The following is a 12,968-nucleotide window of genomic DNA, read 5'->3' on the forward strand; positions in this document are numbered from 1 at the left end:
AACAGTTTCGAAGTTCTTTGGACAAAATAAGGCATATTTTAAGCTTTGTTCTAAAATTTAAACTGCTGATATGATTCCAGCTGAATGAGTAGCTGAAACCAAAAAATCTAAAAGGTTATTACAGTTGAAGGTATGAGTAGCTGAAACCAAAAAATCTAAAAGGTTATTACAGTTGAAGGTATTATACCATGACCTACGATTTTTGAAAAATATCAAAATTTAATGCCAAATTGATCATTTTCAACCAATAAAAAAGATCGTAGGTCAGATTGTAAGTATATTCAAGAATATCCATATTCAATTTGATCGGTCGATTGTCGATCGGTCAATTTCTCCTTGAGTTATGATGTCAGAAGTTTTGAAAAATGTCGTTTCGAGAAAATTGCGGTTAAGGTTTCAACCAACGAGCGGTCGCTCTTTACAACTCTACCATTCAAAAACTATTAAAGAAACGGCATTGCTGATTTCAAAGGATATTTGTGACAATATAAAGTATCGAAAAAGAGGAAAAACACCGATTTTTTGAAAATGACACACTAGTATAGCCCATTAAAGTTAACATCCAAGACTACGAAAAATAGGAAAGTCGTACAGATTCGATAGGGAATTTTACAAATTACTGAGAATCTTTAAAAACAAAGTAAGAAACAACAAATTTTGATTTCTATATTACCAATTAAGCTAGTAAACTCCACTGGTTTATTACCAATTCTTTCGGGACAACAAAACAAAAAGTATAATCTAAAATGGTCCCACTGGACATCGAATCATTGTCACACCTTAAATTTTGTGTAGTTTGACGGAGCAATATTTTTAAAATTCTTTAAACTGTTTTATTCTTTACGGCTGAGAGCGAAAAATTTAGAGACGTTGTGGCAGAGACTTAGTTCATTGGCGGCATGTCGAGAGAGATGTAAGTGTGGTTTTGTAATGTGTTATCACATGTGCGGCATAAATGCAGCTCCTTTTCGCTTGCCTTGAAATCGACGAAGAGATGTTGAGTGTCGATTCTCTTTTCACGGGTCTTTTCCAAGATTTGGCGCATGGTGAATATCTGGTCAGTTGTTTATTTTCCAGGTCTAAAGCCTCACTGATAAGGTCAAATCTGTTTTTTGACGGTGAGCTCTAATCTTTCATACAATAAACGATGTTAAGGAGACTTATCCCACGGTAGTTGGAGCAGATTGTGGATCTCGCTTTTTGTGAATTGGTCTGATCACACTTAAATTTCAATCGCGCATGCTTTCGTCTGACCATATTTTACAAAGAAGCTGATGCATGCTCCTTATCAGTTCTTCGCCACCGTGTTTGAATAGCTCGGAGGGCAATCTACCGGCCCCTGCCGCTTTGTTGTTCTTCAGAGGAGTAATTGCTGTTCGAACTTCTTCATGGTCGGGCAATGTCTGCTTCATCTTCATCGATTGGGGAATCGGGTTCGCCTTCTCCTGGCGTCGTACCAGCTAGTCTTTTGCATTTTCCGAAAACCAATGGTTTCGGTTGCAGTCGTACGTAAGGAGCTTGAAATGCCGGCCCACAGTTCCCTTATACCAAGTTGTTGACGAGTGCTTTCAGAGAGCAGGAGTGGAATGTGAGTAAAAATCGTTCGGCTGTCTGTTGCGATTGCAGCTTCTCGATTTCGAGCCTTCCTTGCGTGTGGTGACATGCGTTTTTTGCTGCACAGAGGCGGTTGCGAGTCTTGGCTGCAACAAGATAGTGGTCCGAGTCGAAGTTAGGACCTTGGAGCGACCTCTCGTGTAAAACACTGGAGACGTATCTTCGGTCTATTGCAACATGATCGATCTGGCCTCAACTCATTTGAGGATATTTCCTTGTGGAGGTTGATTTCACCGACTGTTGTGCCAAAGATACCTTCTTTGCCCACCCTGGCGTTAAAGTTGCCAAGCACGATTTCGACATCGTGTCGGGGGCACTTTTCATAGGTGCGCTCCAAGCGCTCATAGAAGGCGTCTTTGGTCGCATTGTCTCTTCCGTAGGGGCGTGGGCGCAAATTGGCGATATGTTGAAGAACCTCGCTTTGATGCGGATTGTGAAATAATGAAATTAATGTGCGATAATGAAAAACCCGAGACGTGGGCATAGCTGCTCTAAAATTCAAATTATTTTAAACTCAAAATTATGAAATGATATCTTTACCACAAATTTTTACATATTATATTAATATTATATGTTTGTACTTATTAGGCCATTTAATTGCTTTTTATATCAGCCATGAGCACTGAGGCCCGTGGGGTTTCGGTATATGGGGGTTTCAACAATTATGATCCGATCGTTACCAATTTTAGACTTGTGATAGCATATCATTAATTTACTGTTTGTGAAAAGTTGTATTCCAATATATCTTAAGGTGTTTGATGTATATACGGTGAAGTGTCTTTAATTTTAAAATCAGTCAAGCAGGTATGGAATTTTACCTGAAGGTGGTCAGTGCCAGGGCCATAGCCCGATTTTGATACCTGCTCTCATGTTAACTTTCATGTCATCCTCGGTGTAAAATGTAATGCTTCTGTATAAATTATTTAGTGAGCTATCGCGCTTTTAGAAATTTTCCACATAACCGTTATATGTGCGCGTGGTTTTTATCCATTTGCACAGTGCCGGATGGTTTGGAAGATATGTATACGTATATTAAACCTATCAAATTAGTATTTAGTTGCGTGACTTTTAGGTTTTAGTATAGCAGCACAGCGTGGTGGCATTGAGTCAACAAGTTTTTGGCATCTTTGGATGGAAATTGTCGATTTGACTCGGGTTACTGGCTCCTTGACATCAGTCCACAAATTTTCTATGGGGTTGATGTCAGTGGACTGTAGCGGTCATTCCATTACCTTGTCATTCGTTTTCTCAAACCACCTTTTAGCAACTTTACTTGTGTGCTTGGGATCGTTGTCCTGCTGGAACGTCCAAGCAAGTGGACTTTCTTCACTGGCATACAACAGCATGGTTTTCTGGAGTTTTTCGACACACGGATTATCAGACATGTTTTCCTCAGACCTGTGTAACACTGAGTAGTAATAGTACTAGTACGTACTTAAATACTTTAATTTTTATCTTGAAGTAATTAGTATGTACTAACTTGTACTTTAAGAATTTTCAAGTACAAGTATAAGTACAAGTACCAGTAATTGAAAAATACTCGAAATTTTAACAAATATTTGAAAGTATTTGAAAAGAATTGACAAATATACTTGAATATATTTTCAATTCTTTTCAAGTACTTTCAATTACTTACAATTTTGAAACCAATATTTAAAAGAAATAACACAAATAAATGACATTTTTATATTTCTTACATATTGTTCATTATTTTTATTTAACAATATGCAATTCATTGTTCAAATTTAAAAATAAATATTGAATAAGCACTTCAAATTAAACACAAATGAATAATTCAATTTCATTTACAACAAAAATAAACAATAATTCAACATAAAAAAATATATAAAGTAACAGTAATTCACCAAAAAACACTCATAACCACTTGGAATTTGCTTTCATTAGAACAAACTTTTCAAAAGAAAAGTCTGTCAAATTTTGTCGAACACGTCCTGTAAGGTTCGATTTCCGGGACTACCCGTCTGTAATAACATCAATTGTTTTTTATTATGTTATTAAAGAAACCAATATATAGTGAACACCCTATATAGTGAACGCCTCGATATAGTGAAAATCTTAATTTTTACATACTGTACTCTAAATAGTAAACAATCGAAAACAGGTCTTGCAATAATTAGTTCACTATATCCGGACACGACTGTATATCTAAGTGTAAATACCTTCAGAAATCGGTACTCTTCGTGTATTTCGCGATGACGAACTCGTAAATGCTTTACGAAATTGGAGGTAACTTCTCTGGATCCCTTTATGACGAGACCACATTCAACACACTTCGCGGATAAGTTGACTTTATCCAGACCGACCGTCTGCAATGAAGACAAATATTTAGAAAAAATATCATAAAGCTATTTACTTTCTTACATAACATATTTAACTTTGTTAATGCTTCCAAATATTTCTACATTCTCTATCTACCTATCTACATACAGTGCCGGAAAAAAATTATAAAAAATCAGCGTAATTTTTCAGAAAATTCAAACTTGCACATTATTATATTTAAATTGAATGGACTAAAAAACTGCATACAACAATTTTTTCTAAAAATTGTAATAAAAAAGTTTGAAATTTTGATGAAACTTTGCAGAATTTTGCTTTATTTTGCACAAAGTTTGCAATTTGGATTCTTATGGTTTTTATTAGCAGTTGAGATGTATTAAAAAAAAATTAATAAACACAAAACAAGCAAATTTAAAATAAAAAAATATTCAAATTTTGTCAAAATGTAGTGTGCCTATACTTTTTTCCGCCACTATATGTACCTGGAAAAACTAACAAAAACACTGAAAACCAAATGCAAAACAATACCAGACATCACAAAACATGTAAACCAACTTCTTCCAAGTCCGAATAAAATTTTGGTCCAAGTATCACAGGAAGAACAGTTGATAGGCGAGTTTTTTTGGATGTTGTTGGTGTTTCTAACGCCAGTCTCTGCTTCCTGGACGGCCTTTCTGGCGAATAGGTTGGGTCGACCGTTTCATCATCAGCAGAAAAATCATTTTCCAAACTTGAAGACATTACTAAATTCTTACAATTATTATCACAATTTCATGAATATTTCAAAAAATATCAGACCTGGACTATGGTTGCGAGAATGTTCGCGTTGTGTATTCGATTTTACTTTCGTTTTCGCAAAAACACGTTTGTTTTGTTATTGTTTTGTTGTCAAAATATAATGCTACGAGTAACAATTACATGTCAAAATTACCACTCTGACATTTACATGCTGGTAAAGACATATAACCGGATTCTGTAACCAGTCTCTAGTCTCTATTTAAGACATTTTGGGGTAAAGTCTCAATTTGAGACTAGTTACTATTCACTAACCAGTCTCTAGCGTTAGTCTCAAAATATTGACTAAAATTTGAGACCTGATAGTTAGCAGGTCACAAATTATTTATTTATTTATTTATTTATAATAATTCATATAACAAAAAGAGTTTTATTATGTAAATACATAAACGCAGCACTGGCTACGAGGCCTTCAGCCGTCTTGTAATTATAACTAGGTGAAAAATTCTATTTGCTAAGGGTTAGTAAAGATGTAAGTTGCTTAAATATATTTTAACAAATCGTTGGTTTTTAAGAATCTATATACAATAATCACGTTTTTTTTCTGAAGGTTCACTTAGTAGTTTTATGAGATCAATGTTGCCAGAGTTGTCGGCTGTTGGGTGAAGCAACGGACAGAGTGTGAGTAAGTGTTTGATAGAAGCGGTGTCATCGCAAAGGGGGCAAATGGATGGGCTTTTACCCGATAGTAAGTGGGCGTGTGTTATGATAGTGTGTCCAATCCTTAATCAGTAGTATATGTCTTCATTGCGCTAGTTGGAACTGTTGACGAGTAGATTATACGATTTCTGGCTGGGTTTATGACCGCGTAGTGATGTTTAAATGTTTTCCATTCGCTTGCGTTTTTTTGATGCCTTTTGTGCTTAATAAGGTTAAGAATGTCTTACTTGGATGAGAGGTAGTATGTTAAGGCAGGAGTCCTGGCTACATTTTTCGCAGCGAGGTCTGCAAAGTGGTTGCCTGTAATACCAGCATGGCCAGGGATCCACATTACTTGGATTTTCTGAGGGGCACCAATGACCGCGTCCCTGATAACTTCTATTATGGGATTGCGATTGGAAGGAGACGTTATTGCAGACATACACGATTTGCTGTCTGTACAGATGAGGAACTTTCCTTTAGTCTTTTTTGCGTAATTAACTGCATGAAGGATAGCAGATCCTTCAGCGGTAAATACAGAGCTCGTTGAGGGAGGAAGCCAATTGCAAATAATTTCTCCTGTGGCAGTGACAACTGCTAACGAAGTGGAATCGATGGACTTGGAGCAATCCGTAAACAATAACTTCCAGCCATTATTTGTGTAATTAGATTCCAGTTCAGCAAACTTTTGTTGAAAGGCTTCGTTTGGTGTGTTTTGCTTGGACAAAAACATAAGCTTATTCTGTAGTATTTTATCATTGATCAGACAGGGAGGATGTCGAGTGGTGAATTTGCGTGTTGCGTTACGTAAAATATTATTTTCTGCAGCGAAACTTAAGCATCTCGAAATAGCCGATTGTATTCTTGGAATTTTTCTTTTTTTCGTGGCATGGGTGTTAGTTGTATTTAGTAATGGGTTGGTGTTCTCAGCCGTTTTCGCAGAATTTGAAGCGAAGAATCTATAATTTTATTTTGAATAGTTGGTAAACCAGATTCAGCCATTATCGTTTTTATTGGCGAGGTTGGAAAGGCCCGGAGACTTCGCCGTATTGCACAATGGTAAGGTGCATTTAAAAGGTTGATACTGCTTTTGGAGCAATTGCCATAGATGGGGAGCCCATAATCTATTTTTGAAGTTAGCAAAGCTCTGACAACATTGACTAGTGTGTTCGGATGAATAAATGAATGCTTAGATGAGAGATATTTAACAATATTTAATCGTGACATTAACGAGTTTCTGACATATTTACAGTGAGCATTAAAATTATAATTAGAGTCAAAAATTAATCCTAGTATTTTCAGTTGTGTTTTACATTCGATGTTAGTTTGGTTGTGGGTTAGTGAAAACCGTTGCAATTTTGCTTCCTACATACATGAAGGATATGTGCTTTGTCTAAGGAAAGTGAAGCACCAGACTCCAGTGACCAAGTCTCAATTCTGGCGAGTATATTAGTAAATAAGGATTGAGCTAAATTAACGTCAGAGACTTTTGTGTAGATTAGGACATCGTCAGCATAGATCTGGTGCTCAACTCCTATGTAATTTTTTATCATCCTACTAATATCATCGAAAGCAATGATAAAAAGGAGGGCTGAAAGAGGTGAGCCTTGCAGCGTAAATTTCAAGTATTTTTCAATTACTTGTACTTGTACTTGACAATTTTGGGAATGCCAGTACCAGTACCAGTACAATTCCTTTAAAATGTACTTGTTACAAGTCGTACTGGTACTTGATATTACCCAGGTTTGGTTTTCCTTAATCTAATAAATGGGTCCTACACCTTGCCAAGAAAAGCATGCAAAACATAACACTCGCACCTCTATTTTTTACCGTTTTTGTTGTATATTTCGGCTGGTATGCGGTATTGGGGTACATTTTACATATTGACGCGATCATTTTCCGCTATACTTAATAATATTCGATTCGTCCGACCATAAAATGTTTTGCCATTTTGTCGAAGACCAATTAAAATATCCTTTAGCGAATCGAAATCTTTGTTCGACATGTATTTGAGGCAATAACGGCACTTTTTATGGCTAGTGGGCCTCCAAATCATGACCACGCAAACGCCAGCATATAAATTCAATACTTCTAGTTACATTAAAGGCATCTTTTACCTCTGTAGCTGCCATAAATGGAATCTGCCATTAGTATCTGACAATGGAATTGACTTCTCTTACTGACATTTCTGGCTTGCTCCCACATTTTTTATTACTTGATTGATACCTGATAGCACTACGTACCATTATGGGGAGCAACTAAGAATAGTTAGGTGTTCGACATAAGTTTTGGCCTCAGAAAGCAGTTTTTTTAACAGTGCGAGTTTCTCAGACGTACAATTCTTATTTTTCGACATTTCTTAATTAATAAAAGTAAAATTTTAACATTTAAACCAAAAACTTCAATTAAATAAAAAGTCCAGCAAATATAACAAAAACAACAAGCCAAGCGAAACAAGTTATAGCATGTTTTCTTGTCAACATCTGAAGCTAACTGATTTTGAAGTGCATTCCAACAAAAAAGTTGTAATAAAAAAATATGATCTCATATATTAAATGAATGCCTAGCACTACTAAGAATTTGAACTAAACTTTATACATTATATAACTCTATGTCTATCTCGATTAGTTTTACGTGTTAAAAAGAGCCGTGAGGTGAACAAAAATACGTATAATACTCTGTAGAAACATGTTTCCAGAGTATAAAAATATTACAAATACTCGTATGAGCTTTACAAACGGTAGAAATGAAAGGTGCAGTAAGAAATTGAAAATTGTATCAAAGGTGTTAAGATTAAAACAAAAAACACGTGCTTAACTAAACATCCGCATACACTTTTGTTTCAATAAATTACTTCGTATTATTTACAGAAATGAAAAATTCTACACATGTTGCGATGAGCCGTACTTGGATATCACGTTTAACATAACCATGAGGAGAAAAACATTGTTTTACACCGTTAACATAATTATTCCTTGTATGGGAATTTCATTTCTAACGGTCTTGACTTTCTACTTACCTTCGGACAGCGGCGAAAAGGTAAATATTTTTTAACAATATACTTTGAATACTTCGCTATACAGTATACGTATAATACATTGTTTTGACATACTTATGTATATGCAGTTCATACGTTATTTTTAAGAAATATTAATATTGTGGAATTACTCGTATCAGAAATTCCATGTATGTAATTCATTTATTGTTAAAAACTTTTCAGCGATGTTTCGATTTTAAACAAGTAAAAGCACATTACTGTCATATAATTCAGTGATACATACATATGTATGTAAAATTTCCTTGCTTATTGTTTCTAAGCTTTTATCCAAAGCAAAGCAAGAATAGTTTTTGCCCGAACCTACAGCAAGGTGTAAACAAACTTAGAAGAATGTCTTTTAATTTGGGGTAGTTTTGGAAAAAGTCTGTATGTAAGGTTTTTTTTTCTATTGGGATTGGGGCAAAGGATTCCTATTTTACTCGAGGTTAAGGAAACCGGTGGCCATGGTAAACAAAATATCCACTCATATACACTGGGGCCGAATCATTACATCCGTGCAGGGATGTAAATATACGAAAAAAATTCCGTGATACGTCAATCGTATACGGTAATTGTCATTATGACATACTATATGATAGCCAACGGATCGTAATTTGTTTTCATTTCACAATAGTTTATAGATTCGACATTGCTTTGGATCGTATTTTTAGGTCACAATAGCTGTGGAACTGTTAAAATTGTTGCAAATTTTTAATAAATAAATAAATTAACAAAAGCTATATAAATATCAAAATGGATCCGACTTTGTATTTTTTTTATTTGAGCTTTAGTGAAAGTGACCCTCAAAATTGCGATTCTGATCACACACAAGAAATAGACACCGTGGAAGCGAACCACCTCACCGCGATCGGCCAAACGATAAGAGACCAAATAAAGTATGCTTTAGTAAATTTAATTAGAAAATGTATGTGTCTTTAAACTTGTAAATAATTTTTTTTTTAATATAGATAAACTGATACAAAACTTTTGCTCATATAAATTATTATTTTTTTATGAGATATTCAATTCATTGGTTTCTTGTTTTTGTTCTTTATTACTAAAAATTATGTATGTATATAAAGTGTAAAATGTAAAAAAATTTACTCATATTTTCATAAATTTGTCTGTAACGATTGGCAGTTTTCATTCGAATGAACGAATATGTTTACATACTCGTTCACGTAAGTATCATGCCAGATTACGTAGAAGCGTTACGATCACGTATGCCATTATCCGAAATGTAGCTATTTATGTGACGAAAAAAACAATCCCGGATGTAACGGTTCGACCCCTGGTTTGTACATTAGCACGCAATTAACCATAAGGTTAAACCCAATCAAAAGCATCTGCCCTTTTATGTAAAATGAATCATAAAAGCAAAGCTCAAGGTGCAAAAGAAAACAAGCGCAAATCGATGACTAAAATACCAAAAGAAATCATGACGAAACAACAGCACTTAGCTAACGTATACACAAAGAGAAAATCCGGTGGTGGATACTACATATAATCAATGAAGAGAATGAAACTGAAGTTCATACGGACGCTTCTCCTGACGGACATGTTGATACAGAGTATAATAGTTTTTTCACCTAATTGTTGTATGTATCAACTTATATCAACCAAATTTGATACGTAAAACTCTTTTAATATTGCTATGTCACAATGCAAGAATGAGGAAATTCGTGTATACCCACGCCTTCTTTACATATAACACAATTTGAAATTTCATCTGATTGTTACCAAATATGTATGCCCCTATAGGGCCCCAGTATATATCGTTTAAATGTCAGAAATTGGTTGAATCGGGTCAATACGTCCCTTAGCCCCCATATATCTAATACACTTGATCTCTTTTGCACGGTTAAGTGCAACAGTAAATTATTCGTGCAAAAATAATCAGATATTCATATAAAACTAATAGTGAGTGACTTTATTCCGAATATATCGACCAAAATGCGAATTCTTTTAACGAAATCGAGTGAATGTGTTTATCTAATAACGTTGAATCACATATACGTATGTACTTATATAGATTGGTGATGTGAGATACTTTAATGAAACCCAGTGAGCATTTAATTAGAGTGTGGAAAGAATAAACCTTATTGGTGATGTTGGGAATGCACGACTATTTCTTTTAACATCTACACGATATGGTGCAGAGATCTGTTTAATATTTGCACAATTTCCCCTATCTACGGAAACCATAACCAATCTTAGATAAAATTAAAGCTTTTGTGATATTAATTTGAAAAGCAATATTAATCATGCAATATTTGGATTAATATTGAAATTTTGAAGATTAGAAGATAGTTTCTTACAAAATGTGTACAATGATCCTTAAAATAAGGTCTCATTGTTCATAGCGATATTCGCACCTGAACAATTGGTTGATTTTCCTTCGCTAAGGCTGTTTCGGTGAAATCTTCGAAATATATTAAATAATCTATAATTCTTTCCCCTTCTAATCCTTTGGCCATGCAGAAGAAGAGGGTATAATATACATAGGTCTGTAACCAAACACACCTGTAGAGCCATTATTGGATTTAGGAATAGCTACGGCCACTGCATTTTTCCACCTTTTGGGGTGGACAACTTGACATAACATATTGTTATACCATACAATTTAGTAATTCTATTTTTGAGACTTAAAAGGCAGTTTTTTTGTATGCCATATGCAATTCTGCTTGTCTCACGATGATGATGGTGTGAAATCAAATTCAGCGATGGTTATGTCTGATTCGGTAATATATACAGATGAGTTGTCTTTACTGTACCTTCTTCTAAGAAGGACGTTTTTATTCGATTCAAATGAGGCGTGAAAATTTTAGTCACTCGAGTAATCGGACCATACAAGGGCGAAATTTATTTATGGCTTTTGAGTTGACAATTGGATCATTCAAGCTATTTATACATTTAAAATCAACTTACATATAACAGCCTTAGAGCATATATTTGTCAGCCCATAGTTTCTTGGGATTTATTAAAAGAATGATTGTTTCGATAAGTTTTTGTAGGCAAGCCATCTTATGTTCTTTAATATTTTTTCGAAACACTGCGTTAATTTTTATACTCTCGCAACAAAGTTGCTAAGGAGAGTATTATAGTTTTGTTCACATAACGGTTGTTTGTAAGTCCTAAAACTAAAAGAGTCAGATATAGGGTTATATATACCAAAGTGATCAGGGCGACGAGTAGAGTCGAAATCCGGATGTCTGTCTGTCCGTCCGTCTGTCCTTCCGTCTGTCCGTCCGTCCGTGCAAGCTGTAACTTGAGTAAAAATTGAGATATCATGATGAAACTTGGTACACGTATTCCTTGGCTCCATAAGAAGGTTAAGTTCGAAGATGGGCAAAATCGGCCCACTGCCACGCCCACAAAATGGCGGAAACCGTAAACCTATAAAGTGTCATAACTAAGCCATAAATAAAGATATTAAAGTGAAATTTGGCACAGAGGATCGCATTAGGGAGGGACATATTTGGAAGTAATTTTTTTGGAAAAGTGGGCGTGGCCCCGCCCCTTACTAAGTTTTTTGTGCATATCTCGGAAACTATTATAGCTATGTCAACCAAACTCTACAGAGTCGTTTTCTTCAGGTATTTCCATATACAGTTCAAAAATGGAAGAAATCGGATAATAACCACGCCCACCTCTCATACAAAGGTTATGTTCAAAATCACCTAAAAGTGCGTTAACCGACTAACAAAAACGTCAGAAAGACTAAATTTTACGGAAGAAGTGGCAGAAGGAAGCTGCACCCAGGCTTTTTTAAAAATTGAAAATGGGCGTGGCGCCGCCCACTTATGGACCAAAACCATATCTCAGGAGCTACTAGACCGATTTCAATGAAATTCGGTATATAATATTTTCTTAACACCCTGATGACATGTACGAAATATGGCTGAAATCGGTTCACAACCACGCCTTCTTCCAATATAAAGCTATTTTGAATTCCATCTGCTGCCTTTTTTGTATAATACGAGTATAAACATTAGGGACCAATGATGATAGCGGAATAAAACTTTACAAAAATACGGTATTTGAAAAATATGTAAATGACGTATTATGAAATCTCGATTATCACTTTACCATACGAGAGTATAAAATGTTCGGTGACACCCGAACTTAGCCCTTCCTTACTTGTTTTGTATATTATTAGATTGTGGATAGAGCGAGTTCTTTTGTACTTTAATCATGGTGATGGTTGGTCTTCCCTGAGTTTTGATAGCTCGGTAAACAGTAAGGTACATAATTTCTCCAGGTTTTTGGATGATGAGCGGTGAAGAATTACATTAATTTTCTATCGGGTGATTTTTTAAGAGCTTGATAACTTTTTTAAAAAAAAAAACGCATAAAATTTGCAAAATCTCATCGGTTCTTTATTTGAAACGTTAGATTGGTTCATGACATTTACTTTTTGAAGATAATTTCATTTAAATGTTGACCGCAGCTGTGTCTTGAGGTGGTCCATTCGGAAAGTCCAATTTTGGGCAACTTTTTCGAGCATTTCGGCCGGAATAGCCCGAATTTCTTCGGAAATGTTGTCTTCCAAAGCTGGAATAGTTGCTGGCTTATTTCTGTAGAC

The 12,968-nt window shown here is 35.1% G+C and overlaps 1 protein-coding gene across 1 annotated transcript in view; it reads left to right on the top strand.

The window, feature by feature from the left end:
* Positions 1 to 8,211: 8,211 nt before the first annotated feature.
* LOC120780350 (acetylcholine receptor subunit alpha-like) overlaps positions 8,212 to 12,968 on the top strand; it is a 70,312-nt gene continuing 65,555 nt past the window's right edge. The window contains exon 1 of the mRNA XM_040112642.1: positions 8,212 to 8,385. Coding sequence (XP_039968576.1) covers positions 8,278 to 8,385 — 108 coding nt within the window. The 5' untranslated portion in view covers positions 8,212 to 8,277. The remainder of the gene's footprint in view (positions 8,386 to 12,968) is intronic.

Source organism: Bactrocera tryoni, unplaced genomic scaffold (genome assembly GCF_016617805.1).
Source record: "Bactrocera tryoni isolate S06 unplaced genomic scaffold, CSIRO_BtryS06_freeze2 scaffold_25, whole genome shotgun sequence".
Classification (NCBI taxonomy): Eukaryota; Metazoa; Arthropoda; class Insecta; order Diptera; family Tephritidae; genus Bactrocera; species Bactrocera tryoni.